Raw genomic sequence first — 20,484 nt, 5'->3', positions numbered from 1 at the left:
CATGACCTGAATATTCCCGGCTGAGATTGAGCAAGGCAACTCTGCCTTTGTTTTAGCTCTTATACTGTTAACAAGTGTTCTTTTCATAGCCTCTTAAGTGCCACATTTTTTGCATTTTTGTGGCTTTTTATTGGTGTTTTTACTTTTTAAAATGGCCCCTAAGCATAGTGTCAAAATCCTGTCTGGTGCTTCTAAGTGCAAGAAGACAGTGATGTTATCTTACAGAGAAAATACATGTGTCAGATAAGTTTCATTGAGGCATGAGTTATAGTGCAGTTGGCTGTGAGTTCAATGTTTATGAATCAACAATATATACTAAATAAGGTGTGTTTAAACAAAAATACACAGAAAACAAAGTTAGGTATTGATTGGTTGATGAAAATGTTGTGACCAGAGGCTCACAGGAACCTAACTTGTGTTTCCCCAGGTGCAGTGGTTCAGTATTGGTTAATTCAGTGTTTATGGTGATGTTGTAGAATATAACTACTGTGAATAATGAGAGTCAACTGTATTTGCTGCATTACTTCATTCATTTATTCATGTAATCTTTTATTCATTCTTTGAGAAAACATATATGAAAACTTCTCCTGGGTGCCAAGCAATTTCTACATGACTTAGAATTTCCCTTTTATGTTCTTTTGCCCATCATCAGTAGTCTTACTGTAGCCCTCTGACTCAAAGCATTTGTGTGGTTTATGATAACACATCATAAATGAAGTGGCATTTTAAAGGTTGGGAGTTGGGGCCTGAATGTTTTGAGTCTGTGACCATTTTAATGTGAGCTACCTATACAAGAAATCACCCTTCTCAGTAAACTTCCCAGGAATTTTCTTGCCTCCTTGGAGACCACGATTTTTAGGATCAGATTCCTCAGTGGGTTTCTGTCGGATACTAGCAGAGCCAGGTGACGTGTCTGGCCACACCTCCCCACACCAAAATGCTGTGTCTGCTGGTTTGGCTCCATGGCCTTGCAGGCAGGGCTTTGTGCTGGCAGGATTATTGCTCAGCTGTGCTTCACAGATGAGAAGCCAGACCACGCTGTCCCCTCTCCTTCCTCCAGTTCCCCCGTCTCCCTCGTGTGCTTGTGTATTTCCATCTCTCTCCACTGCCTCTTCACACTGTCTCCTAATTCACATTCAAGCGCAGTGAGGGGAAGTGGACCTGGAGAGCACGTGTTCACCTCATGTTCTTTGTGGCTCCCTAGATACACTGTCCTCCATTGAAGTGTTGCTCATTTCCTGGTTTTGATTGTCCAGCATGTATGAGGACTAAGGTCTATACCTTGCTGTTCTTCTCTCTTGATGTTAGTAAAACTAGTTTCACTGGACTCCCCCAAATGTGATGGAGGGAAATATAGAAAAGTTCCAATGATTTCAGGGATCTTTCAGTGGAATGATCATAGAATTAAGCCCAAAGACATTATTGATATTACCTCAGTGACTGTAAAAGCAGTAAAAATTAAGCATGACGTTTTTTTTGGTTTTTTTTTAAATTTTTTTTTTAAAGTACATTTTTTAAAAAAATTTATTTATTTATTTTTGGCTGTGTTGGGTCTTCGCTTCTGTGCGAGGGCTTTCTCTAGTTGTGGCAAGTGGGGGCCACTCTTCATCGCGGTGCGCGGGCCTCTCACTATCGCAGCCTCTCTTGTTGCGGAGCACAGGCTCCAGACGCGCAGGCTCAGTAATTGTGGCTCACGGGCCCAGTCGCTCCGCGACATGTGGGATCTTCCCAGACCAGGGCTCGAACCCGTGTCCCCTGCATTGGCAGGCGGATTCTCAACCACTGCGCCACCAGGGAAGCCCCAAGCATGACGTTTTTATGTGATAAGCAGTTGAATAAATACAGTAACTTTCTTCGAACATCTTTGTGAAATTGTACTCCAAGGAAAGGAGGACCAAGACTAAAAAACCTTTGAATGCCCTTTAGTGCCTAGCACGATGTCTAGGACAAATAGACCTCAACAAATATGTATTAAATGAATTAATGATTAAAATATCTCATTTAAAATATAAGTATTCAATAATGTTAATTTGATGTTTATTCTTTCAGATACAGATGAATATAGACCTCCTGTTTGGAAATCTTACTGTAAGTATACAAATAAATTGGGTGGGTTATAGTGCTTTATAAGTAATATAAAAATATTAGGATCATTAGATATGAAGAGTCATTCCATTTTGTGTCCATTATTGAAAAGTTAATTCACCACAGAATTTGTGAATAGCACAGAAAAAGAAACTGGGGAAATAGGAGCATTTCTAGAAAGTCTGTCATGGTTTGCATGTCAGGAATGCATGTCATCCCTCTGAACTCGCATGGAATTCCATATTATGGAACTTGAGACCACTTGTTGACAGTGGCTGGTAAAACTAATGCAAGGAGAAGCTGACTAAGAATTCAAGGAATCTAATATTCTTAGATCCTGTTTTTTATATTAAAAAAGGAATAAATAAATAATGATAAGTCAGGAGGCTATCTTGCTAGAAAGAATGAGTAAAAAGTGGTCTTCTTTTTTAGGAATTGCCTTCCGAAATATAAAAGAGAGACATTGAGTCTATATTGTTCTTTAAACTTGGCATTAGAATACAAATTTTTTCTGAAGAGTCTAGGTTCTTAGTCCTTTATTTCCCCTTCCTTGTTGCCTAGAGAATATTATTGCATCAAGTAAAAGCTATTTCAGAATTTTTAAAAATGGAAATAGGGTTAATATAATCAGAGTTGTTTTTTAAAAATCCATGAACGCACTGTTGCAGAAACCAGTACTGTAAACTTCTGTTTGTTGTCTATAGAGTCAAATAAGCAACCTAAAAAACCTGTACTTTAAATACAGATTATTAGCATCTTTGTAAATGTTGATATTCTGAATTTTGATATTTGTAAGTTGCTGAAATTTGCTGACTGAAAGAGCAGCAATTCAGATTCTTACTTGGTTTTATGTTCCCAGAGCAACAGATAGTTTATTGTAATAGGTTGCCACTGGGGGCTAATTACAGTAAGCAAAATATGAACAGTCCCTAAAAATATTGCCATAGATGCGTTTTCTCCCACCCCTGCTGCTTCTGTTTTGATTCTGGGGAATATAGTTCAAAGAATGTATAAAAATGACTGATGTTCTTTATCTCTCAAAGATTTTGTCTCATAATCTCATTGGCGGGAAGCCTGTTTAAAATTCTTCTCTGCATGCTCTGGTTTTCAGTTTATCTTTATTCTCTTTGCTCTGATTTGTGCCTTGCACATTTTAATGTAAGAGCATTTATAAAACCTCAGACTGTTATTGAATCATGGTGGTGATTTTTCCCCCTGAAGAATATTGATTACTAAACGTGGTATATGCAATTTGTATTTTCTGTATCTTCCTATGTCTTATAGTAGCTACCATTTGTCTTAAAAATGGCATATTTCTTTTTTTTTGGTGATAATACTGAGTTTTATAATTTCTTTTAGTGACTTAAGTGCCTGAAGAACACTGCCACCCCCCATCATTTTAACAGTAGAAACAGGGAGGAAATTATTAGAATAGACTTTATTTTCTGACCATCAAATGCAAAAACTTCCAGTTCAAGGAAATTTTATGATTAAACTGTGCTAAAGCCAAGCAGAAAGGTCCATATTTAAAACTGGTCTTGTGAAATTTCCTTATGAAATCATGATGTTGTCTTCTAAGAATTTGTATATGTGCAAATTTTAACTAATGAGAAAACATGTAAAAGTTACATTGTCACATTGAAGTAATTGTTGTGATGATCATTTAGATTGTTAAATGTGTTTGTCAAAATTCTGATCCTAGAAAAAATTGGGATGTAGGTTGAATTCTTTTTTCTTTTTGTTTGTTTGTTTTGCCTTTACCACTCAGTCAGTTTTATAGTTTTATGTCTAGCTAGCTGTAAATAATCTCCAGTAAGGTATTTATTAATAAAATTCATCTTTATTAATGAAGTTCATCTGTCCCAGAGTCTGTGCATTTTAATAGGAAAAAATTTTTAAACTGACAAGCCTGTGATACCCATATTTCATCAATAGTGACTGAAATTTTAAGTTACTGGGGTAGTAGGCCCTGCCCAGTACCCTCAAATTGAGCCATGACATTTTGTTTAATTCCTATATATGCCTTGATCAGAGTTGATAGTTGACAAATTCTGTTTGATCGTCTTTGGGACTGACAAACCATAATGCATTCGTCATCTTCTCTGTATTGTGACTTAAAATTTTGTAATTAAAATACTCCTCTAAATGGATTGAGATTTTTAAAAAATCAGGTATGTCAGTCCACATAAGGAGATACAAGCAGAATGAAAGCTATTCAGAATGTTCTGATTGTTCACTTCTCTTCTGTACTACATCTGTAAAACTAAAGGGGACAGTTACATTTTCATGTCAAAAGTTGCAGCATGTTAAGGATTTTTTTTTTCTGTCTTTAGCTTGTTGGGGTCTGAACAGCTTTTCACAGTGTGATTCTATGAGAAACTTATTTTCACTGTGATTCTATAAGAAACTTATTTTACCCATGCCTCTCTTGTGCTTTCTGATTTTGGTTTAGTTGAGCTTGTGAAAACATAATTCTAAAACCTTACAAGTTCAAATCAATAATTAAATAGAATTAGCAAGACTCTAAGTTGAGAACTCTTTTAAGACAAGTACAATTTTGTTGCTTTTCAGTGTGTATTGCTTGAATTAAACCAGGGGCCAAAGATGTAATCAATGAGGCAAGTGAGGCAGGTGGGGACTGTGAGAAAGCAGAGAGGGGATGCCCTGTATGTAGGGAGTAGCTCATAATTAGCTCCCCTTTACTGTGGGTATCTAACACTCTCTGAGTCCAGTGTTGTCACATCTTCTAAGTTTTCAAGAGAAGCTGGAATTCTCTTTTGCTTTTGTTGTTGCTGTTAAATCTCTTAATTTTTAAATGTTAAAAACAAATTTAAATTTGGAAAACAGCAAACCAAACAATGCATGTGAGCCAGTTTTGACCTCAAGATACCAACTTGTGATCTCTGAACCTGATTAACAATGTATTGTCTCTAGATACTGAGAATTTCATTAATAAGTGCATAAACATTGACACTTCTAAGGTGATTGAAAAATGTTGAGTACTTTAATTATATGTCTTCTCATCTTGAAGTTAGCTATTAATTTTTGGTGAATCATTTGATGATTGTGCAATTTAAATTTTCAGCTGAGTTCTGGTTTAAATGGCCAAAAAACTCTAAATTGAGAAGGGCCTGAATTAATTACTCTTTATTACAGTGTATGATTTTTTAATGATCCTTTTGATGGGTATTCCCTGAATTCATATATTATATTCAGTTATACAATATCCAAAGGCCCTCCCTTTATATATATTTTTATTAAAAATGAGTCTTAAAGATAGGCTAACCATTGGTAGCCAATAAGGAGGCATTTGTCTAAAAATTACTCCTCTCCATGAAATAGAACTATACTCTTTGAAACTCTGATTAAAACAAAGGGTGAAATTCTCACGTGATGATATTTCACTCTTTTTTTCATACTGGCTTATTTTAATATTTGCTTGCTGAATAGGTAAATGCATTATTGATGGTAACCAGATACTACAGTATTTGTGCTTTGAATCAAAATCAACATTTTACTTTCTGTAGTAACTTTTAATGTCCTTCTTGACCACCGTTCAGTTTTCGTAATTCAGTTTCTATAGGTGACCCTACTTTCCAAAGCATTTGCTTCACAAAGGGAAACAGTTGATCTTTTGAGAATTGCTGGTCGAAACAGAAATGTGAACTGGATTTTCACATCTTAGAGTTATAGTTACCAACAGGGAGGAATGGAGCTGAAGAATGGACCTTTTTGCATATCATGATTTGGTTCTCTTGGGAGGATGGAGATTTACAAATATCTCTGGGTGGTACACATGTGCTCTCACTATCAGGGCCAGACAAATTTAGTTTCAGTGCTTTCTTTCTTCCCTTCCCCATCTCAAAATTATTCCCTTCATATCATCTCTTTAATCCATAAAAATATATTCACAGTAGTATTTTTGAAAAACTAACTCTCACAGTAAAATATGTGTATCTAAAACTATTTTAATATGTTACGTCTCTTAGGGATTTTTGCAACCAGGAGGATAAGGCAAAGGAATACATTTCTCTCAGTAGATTTCAAACGTTATTAAATGAGAAGTGTTTTGTTTATGTTTTGATTCTTAAACAGTAAAACTGTATCTTCTTAGCACCTTTTAAATTATAGCATTACCATGTTGTTATGTTTTAGTGATGAACTGTAGGTGCATCCTAGTGCCCAAATATTATTGTAAACAATTTTATGTATTAGTATCAGTCACCTACATATAATAATAGCTAATCTTTATTGAGTGTTTATCATGTGTCAGGGACTATTTTAAGTCTTTCACATATAGTATTTAATCCTTTCAGTAACCTATGAAGTAGGAACTATCATTATCCCCATTTTCAAATGATGAAAGCCGAGGCTCAGTATGCGTTGTTAGAGGCAAAGCCCCGGTGTTCAGACCCCAGGTGGTCTGGTTCAGGAGTTCAGATTTGCAACTGCAATACTCTGTTGCCTTTACATAGCAATACAGAACAGTGATGTGTGTCTGTGTACGTTCTCAGTATATTTAGTGTATGTATACACACATGTATACATATACATAGTCTAATTGTATATGTTTATATATGTCCCTATACTCTATATGATTGAATATGATCAGAGGTGGAGTCTATATAATGACAGTTGAAATGTGAGCCATGCATTGTCTGACAATCCCAGATGCTGGGTAGTTTGATGTTATATTGACCAAATGTCTATGTATTTAAATACAGTATTAAATTCAATTATATGTGATTATATGTGTAGAAATAGAAAACAGATTTTCTCCAAGAGATAAACTTAGACCTACATAAACACACTTTCTCTGATAACTACACGTTCTATTCATTTTTTCTTTATTTTAAGTCAAGAAGCCTGAAGTGAGTCTTAGAAGGACATGGTATTGGTATAATTTTCACCAATCCATTTTCAGATACCCTAAAAATTATCCTCTGGCAAGCTGTTTAAGTGTCTGAATTCTCTCTTTTGCTGCGTTTACCCTAGTTGAATAAGTAGTGGTAACTTTGACTCAGAAATTTTGTTTCTAGGGGAGATTGTCTTTGAAGATAGATGTTCACAATATAAATAGGGGAGGAAAACAGTGTATGTGTTACATCTAGCCTATAAATCCTAATTTTAGTTTCAAGTTTGACACTTAATAATGTCCTTTTAAAATATACAACTAGTATTTGTTTATAACAGAGGCATGCTTTATGTAATATATCCACAAAAATTGGGGAAAATAAATGACCAGATTATGGAGAACAGAGCCAAATATCCAATACTGATTTGTTATAACACTTCTGTGGATTATGATTTTCTTATTTGTGTTTGCTCCTGGGCTTTCACTAAATTTAGTTTGGTTTACTTTCTTTGCTTCATAGCAAAATTTAATTTAATAACAAATAGGACCGTACCACAGTTTTCTTATGAACATAAAAAAGCAGGCAGGTTTTGATTCCTAATATATTCAGATGTTCTACATAAGGGAAACTGACATGTTTTATTTTCTAACTTCCCAGTATATCAACTGCAACAAGAAGCCCCTCATCCTCGGAGAATTACCTGTACTAATGAGGTGGGTGTAATGAAACCATTACAACGAAATGTCTCTCAATCATTTGTTTCCCAAACCTTGACCTTCCTCAGTGACATGGTTATTTGTGGGATTAACTTTTGATGCTACTTAGCATCATAAAATTGTAACTTGAATGCATTTTTCTTAACATCCTTCTCACTTGAAATAACTACCACTTTTTAATGGACTGTTTGGAACACAGGATAGAATAAGACAGTATAGTTTTAAGTGATGTTAGTATTCTTTTCAGTGAATTTATACATTCTTCCATTTTTTAGTGTTTTATTCTTTACTTTTTAAAACAGAGTTTGAAGGCATCATTGTAGCATTATTGAAGTAATTTTTCCATTAAAAAAAGATTTAAATCATGATTTTAAAAAGCAAAAGTCAAAAGCAAAATCATGGACAGTTCACCGAAAGAGATATGACATATATGACATGACAGTATATGAAAAGATGTTCAACTTCATTAATAATAGAAATGCAAATTAAAATACACAGTGAAAATTTTCACTTTTCAGATTGGCAAAAGTTCAAAAACATAGAATATACTCCTTAGCTGGTAAACCTGTGAGGAAATAGGCACGCATATATTGCTGATGGGAATGTGAAATGCTACAACTTTATGAGAGTTTTGTAATATCTAACATCTGCATTTACCCTTTGACCTACCAGTCCAAATTCTAGAGATCTACTCTGATGAATTGCCTGTACAAATATGGAATAACATGTGCTCAAAGTTTTTCATTGTAGGATTATTTGTAATAGCAGAATATTGGAAAAAATCTAAATGCTCATAGGCGACTGACTGAATAAATTATAATACTAAAAAGAATAAGGAAGATTTCTACGAGCTGATATGGAATGATTTCCATATGCAAAATGTATATATAGTAATTATGGTCCCTTTTTAGTAATAAAGAAGGGAAAATAAGAGAAAAATAAAGCTTATTTTTGCAAAAGAGAAACACAAGAGAGTTAACCCAGATACGAGTGAAATAGTTTTCCATAAGGAGTGGGTGAGGAGCAATGTAGAGGGGATAAGGATGGAAGTGAGATTCCTCTGAGGGTGTGTTTTTATATAGTTTTGACTTTTGAACTATGCAAGTGTTTCACATATTCAAATAACCAAATTAAATAAAAATGATTTTAAAAACCCTAAAATTGAATACAAATAGAAACAAATGAACCTAACAAATTCATAACATAATCACCCAAAATTAATTTAAGTAGTTTTAAAACATGTTATTTTGGCTATACAAACATAGAGGGAAATAGTCTAAGATCCATAACCTACAAAAAGATCTTTTAACTATAGTTATTAGATTTGTTGTTGTTAGTGGTACTTGTTTAGAAATTCTGCAGTTATTTTGTTGTATTATAGGATAGAGCAAATAAGTAATTATATTGGATTTTAGGGAACCAAGGTTTTTAGGAGATATTAATATGGAATGGGGGAAATTGAGAGGTACACTGTGGTATTGAATTTGAATTGGAGGTATTAATAAATACCTATGACATCATAGATTTTTAAAAATGTATTTTCCATCTCAGTTTATGGAAAGGGCTTAGAAGCAGTGATGCCCCAGTAAGAATGAATAACCCCAGTGCCCAAATTTTAGTTTCCAAATACTGTTTCCTACTAAAAGGAGCCAGTGCTCCTTAGAGAAATTCCTGATTGTAGAATATGGGGCAGAGAGGTCCAGGAACATCTTATGTCAGAAAGCAAGAAGGGCTCAAAAATGGATGAGGATGTGTCAGAAACACATAGGCGCCCACTTGAAGAGTTCCCAAAAGCAAAATTTGACATCAAAAAGAATAATGATAGTAATGAATTACAATACATTGAATGAAAAAAGAATGTGTAAGTCTATAATGATACTTACAAAAAAACCTATCCCAATACAAAGAGGGAGAAGGAAGGGGAGAAAATTGTTCTTTCCAGCACTAGTGCCTAAAAATGTAGAAAGAATGATAATGATTTGCACTGATAATTGAGTCAGGCAAGGATCATCACTGGACATTAAAACACTGAATAAAAGGTTGTAGGTAAACAGAATAATCACATGGTCTTGATTATTTATGAATTGCAAAGAGAAAAATACGTCTTTATAGCGGAGAGGTCTAACAGTTACACCTTTAGTTAGGTGATCAAATTTAGCATTACCTGCAATGGGACAGACTTGACACGTGTCTCCTAAATGATGCAATGAGACATACACAACATCATTTATGTAGTATTTCTGCCTAAAATGTTTAACTTAAATCTGTTATGAAGTATAAGTCAGACCAATCCAGAATGTGTACATTCTATAAGACAACTGTTCTGGGCTTTTAAATAATTTCATTTTCATAAAAGAAATTAACAGTCGTGGGACCATTCTAAAGTAAAGGAGACTAAAGAGGCATGCCAACCAAATGCAATGCATGCACCCCGATAGAGTCCTGGTTTTATATATATATATATATATATATATATATATATATATATATATATATATATATATATATTTTTTTTTAAAGCTACACATTCTGGGTACAGTTGGAGAAATTTGAATGTGGACTATATATTAGGTAATATAAAGTCGTGGTAACTTTCCTATGATATACTGTTGAAAATAATTGTGTCTTCATTGTTTAAAAAAAAGTTGAAATGGATTTTGTTATTGTGACACCTGGTTTAAAAAAACATTGAATAACTCTGAAAGCACATAGTTAGTCACAAAGGAATGAATTTACAGAATTAGGCAAGGATTTCATGAGATTACCTTTTATTTATTTATTTTTGGCTGCATTGGGTCTTCGTTGCTGCGTACAGGCTTTCTCTAGTTGCGGTGAGCAAGAGGCTACTCTTCATTGCGGTGTGTGGGCTTCTCATTGTGGTGGCTTCTCTTGTTGCAGAGCACGAGCTCTAGGCACGCAGGCTTCAGTAGTTGCAGCACGAGGGCTCAGTAGTTGTGGCATGCGGGCTCAGTAGTTGTGGCTCGTGGGCTCTAGAGCACAGGCTCAGTAGTTGTGGCTCATGGGCTTAGTTGCTCCGAGGCATGTGGGATCATCCCGGACCAGGACTCGAACCCATGTCCCTTGCATTGGCAGGCAGATTCTTAACCACTGTGCCACCAGGGAAGTCCCGAGATTACCTTTTTTTTTTTTTTTTTTCCCCCTGCACCTACCTCCTTAACCACTCCTTCTCAATCCTGGAAGGGCATCAGAATCACGTCTAGATCCTTTAAAAAAAATACATGTGTTCAGGCCCCTTCTCAGACCTTTTGAAGTGTGATCTTTGGTAACGGAGCTCAGAAATCTGTATGTATAGGAAGCCCACAAATGATTCTGACCTACAGAGCTGTTAAGTCAGCACACTTTTCTTTAAAATCTTTGAAAAAAGAGGATACTTCATGCATGCCCTGGTATGGAGTAATCTGGAGGGAGACCTGGAGTAGACTCAGCCCTCCCACAGGTGAGTCATCACCAGCTAGGTACTGAGGCAGCACAGAGACCAGACTCCATTTGGCCCTTGACTCATCTTTGAAGATTCTACTGTGTTGCCCACTGCTGCTGAGACTAGTATATGTTTAGCACTGCAAGTCTTTAGTTATGATATTGCAAAAAATAACATCTTGAAGATGTTTTGACAAATAAATTTGACTTTTGAGTTATTCCTGAGAGAGTTAAAAAGAAAGTTCTATGGAGTTTCTGAGGAGAGATTGTTCAACTAAGCTTCTACATTGCTGATTTTGCTTTAGGTAGTTACTTTATCTGCTTATTAGCAAATTGAAGTTTTTCTTCTTCATTCATCCTTGTCTGCTAGAAATGCTTGTCATTTTCCACCCGTACAGGTTCTGATGACTTCACTTTACTCATCCCCTCAAATATTCATCTTTGAACTAAGATGAGCTCTTTATTCATGGGCATAAAGAGAGATGATTAGTAGAAATGGACTCGTGTTTTTCCATTACATTTCGTAATCATGTCTTAGTTCACTATGATGATCCACCATTTTCTCTGTTTCAGAGAACTATCAAAATTGTCAACTATCATGTATTGAGGGCTATGATTTGTATAGGACAAGCTTAGAAGCTTGAATACCAATAGTTTGTCAAAGGTCCTGTTTCAGTGGAATCATAGGATGTTTTAAGAGACCATCCAGTCCAACCTCTATACCGTATCTCTGAGATAGCTTTGTGCCTTCCAGGGGAATTAATGACTTCGTTGCAGCCGTTCTGTCTTCCAAGAACTCTAGCTGAAAGAAGGTTTGTTCTTCAGCTGTACTAAATCCTCTCTCTCTGAACCTTCTAGTTTCAATTCTAGTTTTGTCCTTGGACTTTTGCAGAATCAATCAAATCATTCCCCACATAACAACCTTAGGAAACTTAAACTTCAACCTTCAGAAACTTGACGCTGCACCTAAATTTCTCTTCTCAAGCTACAAAATGAGTTACTCATAAGCATTGTTTTCCAGAATAGACATACCAATCACAACCAAATACGTTAGTGAGAGAGTTGGCAAAGACCTGAACCATAATCACTTGTCTGAAACTGGGTCCTTTCCTGTTTCCTTTCCCCTCTTCTAGTGCCAGTTCATTTAATTCTGTTCTGTCCCTGGCCTCTTAGATAAAGCTAAGTTTACATTTTATTTTATTTGATAAGAATCCTGGTGAAAGACAGCAGAATCTTCTAAGAGAGTTATCTAAAATAACTAGAAATTAATATTTCTGAAGGATGCTTTAAGGTCCAAAAGCGACCTTTAGTAAATGAGTGTACAAAGGCATCCTGCCAAGCATTTGGGGAGATCCATAACTGTTGCAGTGCTTTAAAGCAATTCTGTGATTAGTATTACAGAAAGATAATCTATCATGAAACTACATCATTAATCTCTGCCTTATCTTGTTTCTGTATTAAAAGTTCTCTGTGTTCACTTCAAGATGCTCTTAAATCAAAGATTTTTCTGAATCTAAAGGCTTTTGTAGGCAGTCTCTCCTCAGTAATTATAAAGTGTTTCATGTTACTAATTTTATTTTTATTTTTTATTTACCTTTTTAAATTTTAAACATTTTATCAAGAAGGGACATTATTTTTTTTTATACAGCAGGTTCTTATTAGTCATCAATTTTATACACATCAGTGTATACATGTCAATCCCAATTGCCCAATTCATCCCACCACCACCCCTACCCCCTGCCGCTTTCCCCCTTTGGTGTCCACACGTTTGTTCTCTACATCTGTGTCTCAATTTCTACCCTGCAAACCGGTTCATCTGTACCATTTTTCTAGGTTCCACATATATGCGTTAATATACGATATTTGTTTTTCTCTTTCTGACTTACTTCACTCTGTATGACAGTCTCTAGATCTATCCATGTCTCAACAAATGACCCAGTTTCATTCCTTTTTATGGCTGAGTAATATTCCATTGTATATATGTACCACATCTTCTTTGTCCATTCATCTGTCAGTGGGCATTTAGGTTGCTTCCATGACCTGGCTATTGTAAATAGTGCTGCAGTGAACATTGGGGTGTGTGTGTCTTTTTGAATTATGGTTTTCTCTGGGTATATGCCCAGTAGTGGGATTGCTGGATCATATGGTAATTCTATTTTTAGTTTTTCAAGGAACCTCCATACTGTTCTCCATAGTGGCTGTATCAATTTACATTCCCACCAACAGTGCAAGAGGGTTCCCTTTTCTCCACATCCTCTTTAGCATTTGTTGTTTGTACATTTTCTGATGATGCCCATTCTAACTGGTGTGAGGTGATACCTCACTGTAGTTTTGATTTTCATTTCTCTAATAATTAGTGATGTTGAGCAGCTTTTCATGTGCTTCTTGGCCATCTGTATGTCTTCTTTGGAGAAATGTCTATTTAGGTCTTCTGCCCATTTTTGGATTGGGTTGTTTGTTTTTTTAATATTGAGCTGCATGAGCTGTTTATATATTTTGGAGATTAATCCTTTGTCCATTGTTTCTTTTGCAAATATTTTCTCACATTCTGAGGGTTGTCTTTTCGTCTTGTTTACGGTTTCTTGTGCTGTGCAAAAGCTTTGAAGTTTCATTAGGTCCCATTTGTTTATTTTTGTTTTTATTTCCATTACTCTAGGAGGTGGATCAAAACAGATCTTGCTGTGATTTATGTCAAAGTGTGTTCTTGCTATGTTTTCCTCTAAGAGTTTTATAGTGTCTGGTCTTACATTTAGGTCTCGAATCCATTTTGAGTTTATTTTTGTGTATGGTGTTAGGGAGTGTTCTAATTTCATTCTTTTACATGTAGCTGTCCAGTTTTCCCAGCACCGCTTATTGAAGAGATTGTCTTTTCTCCATTGTATATCCTTGCCTCCTTTGTCATAGATTAGTTGACCATAGGTGCATGGGTTTATCTCTGAGCTTTCTATCTTGTTCCATTGATGTATGTTTCTGTTTTTGTGCCCATACCATTATTGTCTTGATTACTGTAGCTTTGTAGTATAGTCTGAAGTCAGGGAGTCTGATTCCTCCAGCTTTGGCTATTCGGGGTCTTTTGTGTCTCCATACAAATTTTAAGATTTTTTGTTCTAGTTCCGTAAAAAATGCCATTGGTAATTTGATAGGGATTGCATTGAATCTGTAGATTGTTTTGCGTAGTATAGTCATTTTCACAATATTGATTCTTCCAATCCAAGAACATGGTATATCTCTCCATCTGTTGGTATCATCTTTAATTTCTTTCATCAGTGTCTTATAGTTTTCTGCATTCAGGTCTTTTGTCTCCCTAGGTAGGTTTATTCCTAGGTATTTTTTCTGTTTGTTGCAATGGTAAATGGGAGTGTTTCCATAATTTCTCTTTCAGAATTTTCATCATTAGTGTATAGGAACGCAAGAGATTACTGTGCATTAATTTTGTATCCTGCAACTTTACCAAATTCATTGATTATCTCTAGTAGTTTTCTGGTGGCATCTTTAGGATTCTCTATGTATAGTATGTCATCTGCAAACAGTGACAGTTTTACTTCTTCTTTTCCAATTTGTATTCCTTTTATTTCTTTTTCTTCTCTGATTGCCGTGGCTAGGACTTCCAAAACTATATTGAATAATAGTGGTGAGAGTGGACATCCTTGTCTTGTTCCTGATCTTAGAGGAAATGCTTTCAGTTTTTCACCATTGAGAATGATGTTTGCTGTGGGTTTGTCGTATATGGCCTTTATTATGTTGAGGTAGGTTCCCTCTATGCCCACTTTCTGGAGAGTTTTTATCATAAATGGGTGTTGAATTTTGTCAAAAGCTTTTTCTGCATCTATTGAGATGATCATATGGTTTTTATTCTTCAATTTGTTAATATGGTATATCACATTGATTGATTTGCATATACTGAAGAATCCTTGCATCCCTGGGATAAATCCCACTTGATCATGGTGTATGATCCTTTTAATGTGCTGTTGGATTCTATTTGCTAGTATTTTGTTGAGAATTTTTGCATCTATATTCATCAGTGATATTGGTCTGTAATTTTCTTTTTTTTTGTAGTATCTTTTTCTGGGTTTGGTATCAGGGTGATGGTGGCCTCCTAGAATGAGTTTGGGAGTGTTCCTTCCTCTGCAATTTTTTGGAAGAGTTTGAGAAGGATGGGTGTTAGCTCTTCTCTAAATGTATGATAGAATTCACCTGTGAAGCCATCTGGTCCTGGACTTTTGTTTGTTGGAAGATTTTTAATCACAGTTTCAATTCCATTACTTGTGAATGGTCTGTTCATATTTTCTATTTCTTCCTGGTTCAGTCTTGGAAGGCTTATACCTTTCTAAGAATTTGTCCATTTCTTCCAGGTTGTCCATTTTATTGGCATAGAGTTGCTTGTAGTAGTCTCTTAGGATGCTTTGTATTTCTGCGGTGTCTGTTGTAACTTCTCCTTTTTCATTTCTAATTTTATTGATTTGAGTCCTCTCCCTCTTTTTCTTGATGAGTCTGGCTAATGGTTTATCAATTTTGTTTATCTTCTCAAAGAATCAGCTTTTAGTTTTATTGATCTTTGCTATTGTTTTCTTTGTTTCTATTTCATTTATTTCTGCTCTGATCTTTATGATTTCTTTCCTTCTGCTAACTTTGGGTTTTGTTTGTTTTTCTTTCTCTAGTTCCTTTAGGTGTAAGGTTAGATTGTTTATTTGAGATTTTTCTTGTTTCTTGAGGTAGGCTTGTATAGCTATAAACTTCCCTCTTAGAACTGCTTTCGCTGCATCCCATAGGTTTTGGATCATCGTGTTTTCATTGTCATTTGTCTCTAGGTATTTTTTGATTTCCTCTTTGATTTCTTCAGTGATCTCTTGGTTATTTAGTAGTGTATTGTTTAGCCTCCATGTGTTTGTGCTTTTTATGTTTTATTCCCTGTAACTGATTTCTAATTTCATAGCGTTGTGGTCAGAAAAGAGGCTCGATGTGATTTCAATTTTCTTAAATTTACTGAGGCTTGATTTGTGACCCAAGATGTGATCTATCCTGGAGAATGTTCTGTGTGCACTTGAGAAGAAAGTGTAATGTGCTGTTTTTGGATGGAACGTCCTATAAATATCAATTAAATCTATCTGGTCTATTGTGTCATTTAAAGCTTCTGTTTCCTTATTTATTTTCATTTTGGATGATCTGTCCATTGGTGTAAGTGAGGTGTTAAATTCCCCCACTATTATTGTATTACTGTCGGTTTCCTCTTTTATAGCTGTTAGCAGTTACCTTATGTATTGAGGTGCTCTTATGTTGGGTGCATATATATTTATAATTGTTATATCTTGTTCTTGGATTGATCCCTTGATCATTATGTAATGTCCTTCCTTGTCTCTTGTAACAGTCTTTATTTTAAAGTCTATTTTATCTGATATGAGTATTGCTACTCCAGCTTTCTTTTGATTTCCATTTGCATGGAATATCTTTTTCCATCCCCTCACTTTCAGTCTGTATGTGTCCCTAGATCTGAATTGGGTCTCTTGTAGACAGCATATATATGGGTCTTGTTTTTGTATACATTCAGCAAGCCTGTGTCTTTTGGTTGGAGCATTTAATCCATTCATGTTTAAGGTAATTATCGATATGTATGTTCCTATGACCATTTTCTTAATTGTTTTGGGTTTGTTTTTGTAGGTCCTTTTCTTCTCTTATGTTTCCCACTTAGAGAAGTTCCTTTAGCATTTGTTGTAGAGCTGGTTTGGTGGTGCTGAATTCTCTTAGCTTTTGCTTGTCTGTAAAGCTTTTGATTTCTCCATGAAATCTAAATGAGATCCTTGCTGGGTAGAGTAATCTTGGTTGTAGTTTCTTCCCTTTCATCACTTTAAGTATATCATGCCATTCCCTTCTGGTTTATAGCGCTTCTGCTGAGAAATCAGCTGTTAACCTTATGGGAGTTCCCTTGTATGTTATTTGTCGTTTTTCCCTTGTTGCTTTCCATAATTTTTCTTTGTCTTTAATTTTTGTCAATTTGATTACTATGTGTCTCGGCATGTTTCTCCTTGCGTTTATCCTGCCTGGACTCTCTGCGCTTCCTGGACTTGGGTGGCTGTTTCCTTTCCCACGTTAGGGAAGTTTTTGACTATAATCTCTTCAGATATTTTCTCGGGTCCTTTCTCTCTCTCTTCTCCTTCTGGGACCCCTATAATGTGAATGTTGGTGCGTTTAATGTTGTTCTAGAGGTCTCTTAGGCTGTCTTCATTTCTTTTCATTCTTTTTTCTTTATTCTGTTCCTCAGCAGTGAATTCCACCATTCTGTCTTCCAGGTCACTTATCCGTTCTTCTGCCTCAGTTATTCTGCTATTGATTCCTTCTAGTGTAGTTTTCATTTCAGTTATTGTATTGTTCATCTCTGTTTGTTCTTTAATTCTTCTAGGTCTTTGTTAAACATTTCTTGCATCTTCTTGATCTTTGCCTCCATTCTTTTTCCAAGGTCCTGGATCATCTTCACTATCATTATTCTGAATTCTTTTTCTGGAACGTTGCCTATCTCCACTTCATTTAGTTTTTTTTTGTGTGGTTTTATCTTGTTCCTTCATCTGGTACATAGCCCTCTGCCTTTTCATCTTGTCTATCTTTCTGTGGATGTGGTTTTTTCCCACAGGCTGCAGGATTGTAGTTCTTCTTGCTTCTGCTGTCTGCCCTCTGGTGGATTAGGCTATCTAAGAGGCTTGTCACCTTTTATTTTTATTTAGGAATTTTTTGTTCTCCTCATTTCCCATTATTTCTACCCATGATATGCTATCATAAAAGAAATGTTACCTACTAAATATAGAAAATTAGAGAAAGCAAAGCATATAATTCAGCACAAGTACTAATGTAAAATCATGTCTTACTTAGTCATATTGACTTCAACCAGTTTTAGTCTGAAAAAAGTTCATTGACTGTTATTATGCACTTTAAAAACTTAGAAATAAGCGTATTAATGTTTATATACACATAGCATATTTTTATTACTGCGTATAACATTTAAATTCCCAGTTTGATCTATTTGCAAGTAAAGTAGTTTGGGATCATTCATAATCATTATTTGTATGATTTCAATTGAATCAATTTCAAATTGGTTGTAAGGTGGTTATATTACTGACTAATCCTTTAATTCGATTATTAGTGTAATGCTGCACTGTCTGTGAGTTTGAAAAGACTATTCCAAGTCAGTACTTTAATAATGATATCTAAGACATCTAAATGCTGTAGTTGGGGAGGAGAAACTTCTCTACCCTCTTAAGTTCAGTGTCTGGGGCCTACAAATTAAACTTACAAAAGAGACATTAACAGGAGGAAAGATTTATTTCATAGGCACATGGGTAAGGAGGGGCTCACAGCAGGAAATAAAAACCCCAAAGAGGCAGTTACACCCAGGGGCTTTTATGCCATTTTAATAAAGGGTGTTAAAGTGTGCACAAGAGACAAAGGAAAAGGGAGTCTGGGCTTCTGAGGGAGGTGGTAAATTGTGGGAAGGTGATTAGGAAATGTACAGTAAATAAGGGTTGTTTAGTAAGGGTTATTATGCAGATTCAAGTCATCTTTGGTGTCTCTGAAGTCCTTCTGTTTTGGGAGAGGAGGACACCTTTACAAGGGGAAATTAAATCTGTGCCCTACTTTTAGGCAGAAACGGGGAGGGCAGATTGCTCCTCCTGTGTTTGCTCTTCCTTAATTGCCTTCAGCTCAAAATAATCCTTATGCTAAAGTGGCATATTTTGGGGTGGCATATTCTGATCCCCTTCACTATCTAGATATGAGAAAAAAAGAATTATTTTAAATTTGAGTTTTATTTGACATTTCTGTTATAAAAATGCAGAAAAGATATAATTGGTGTGTGAATTTTATTTTGGACTTACTGCTTATTGTAACAGTACTGTATTAATCAACAGTGTTTACTTAATTTCTTCTAATTCAAGATTCTTTTGGGTAAAGGAAAATAATTATTCAGCAATATAAGGCCAAAATCAATTATGCCATGAAAATGATTACTTAGGTAATCAATGGAAACATATTGTGGACTAACGCAGGACTATCAAATAAATAATCAGTATTTGTCTTGGGTTGTAACACTGTTACTGAACCAAACTTGGGTCCCCTCACCCGCATAGCAAAGCCAACTTTTTGACACTGGGTTGTGGTGAAGAGAAGTACAACGTTTATTGCATGGCTAAGCAAATAGAATGGGCACCTCATGATCAAAAGAACTGAACTCGCTGATGGCTTTCAGCGAAGGGATTTTAAAGGCAGCATTTTGGGCGAGTGCTGCAGGGTGCATGGCTTTCTTCTGATTGGCTGGTGGTGAGGTCATGGGGTGGTGTTTCAAGAATTTTAATCATCAACCCTCTGGTTCCAGCCAGTCTAGGGTCTACGTGCTTGTGGTCAGCACATAGTCACCATCCTGCATCTGTGTATGGGTCTTAGTTCCTGCAGAACAAGTCAAAAATATGTCAGATTGTTGTGTATATCCTTTGAGGAGGAACTAGGACTCTATTGCTGAACTATGTTTGTTGACTGCTTTTCCTTTGTTTCTGCATTTCTTCACATCCCTAATTAGTAACTGCTTGAGTCTGTTCCTTGGAACTCAGGAAAAGGCCTGGGAGACTGAAGCCTTTTTCTACCAAGAAATGGGGGTTATGGAGAGGCTTTTGTACCTGGGAGGGCCCTGCTCAGTTTCAACACCATTGGGCTGCCACACCACTTGGGGCCACCACCAGCCCCTCAGCCTTCACTACTTGTCCAGGATTTTCATCAATGACTAGAGTGTATTCAAGAACTTTCCTCTTTTTACCTCAGTCGCATAGGCCTGATAATGTATTTTACCTTCAACCACCTGCAAAGATCTCATGATTTGACAGAAAGGCCATGATCTCCTCTTCTCAAAATGTTGGGGGCCCCCATTCTAATGTGTCTGAGACTCCACTGTTAGGTTGTACGGAAGTTAATCTTGATATCTGTTTTTTTAAAGGTGACGTTCTTCATTAAAAATTTTTTTTTACAGACACTACTGAAGTCCCTTTTTTGCTTTTCCCTTGGGCCCCTCAGTTCAGTTACCTCCCAGCTTCCTATAGGTACCATTTGAATTTGGTATATATTTTTCCAGATATCTCTCTATGCTATAAATATATATTATTGCATGTGCATGTGCTTTTCCTAAGTGGTGTCATACTGTATTACTTATTTTATAGCTTATAACTATACTATTCAATAGTTTGTCTTGGTGACCTCTTCATGTTAGTTCCTGTAGTTCTACATCATTCCTTAAAACCATGCATGTTATTTATACTATAGAGTAGTTTAGTTATTCCTCTATTGGTGTATATTTACTTCCATTTTTAAAATGACTGTGAACAATGCTTCAGTGAACATTCTTATATATGTTTTCATGT

At 35.7% G+C, this 20,484-nt stretch overlaps 1 protein-coding gene and 1 long non-coding RNA gene across 5 annotated transcripts in view; both read left to right on the top strand.

Moving 5' to 3' along the window:
* The window catches only part of CHN1 (chimerin 1), a 201,601-nt gene that overhangs the window by 51,444 nt on the left and 129,673 nt on the right, over positions 1–20,484 (top strand). For 3 of the 4 annotated variants that reach the window (XM_082465445.1, XM_082465446.1, XM_082465448.1), the window contains exons 3-4: positions 2,050–2,088; positions 7,599–7,654. In XM_082465445.1, the coding sequence (XP_082321571.1) occupies positions 2,050–2,088; positions 7,599–7,654 (95 nt within the window). The remainder of the gene's footprint in view (positions 1–2,049; positions 2,089–7,598; positions 7,655–20,484) is intronic. The other variant, XM_082465447.1, reaches the window with a different exon arrangement.
* Positions 10,229–20,095, top strand: LOC309662613. Its single transcript, XR_014264817.1, has 2 exons — positions 10,229–11,907; positions 19,653–20,095. It is a non-coding gene; the product is annotated as an uncharacterized lncRNA (long non-coding RNA).

The sequence above is a fragment of the Balaenoptera physalus genome, assembly GCF_965194825.1.
Source record: "Balaenoptera physalus genome assembly, chromosome: 6".
NCBI classification, from domain to species: Eukaryota; Metazoa; Chordata; class Mammalia; order Artiodactyla; family Balaenopteridae; genus Balaenoptera; species Balaenoptera physalus.
Note: the sequence above shows the minus strand (reverse complement) of the source record. Positions and strands in the feature narration are given on the sequence as shown.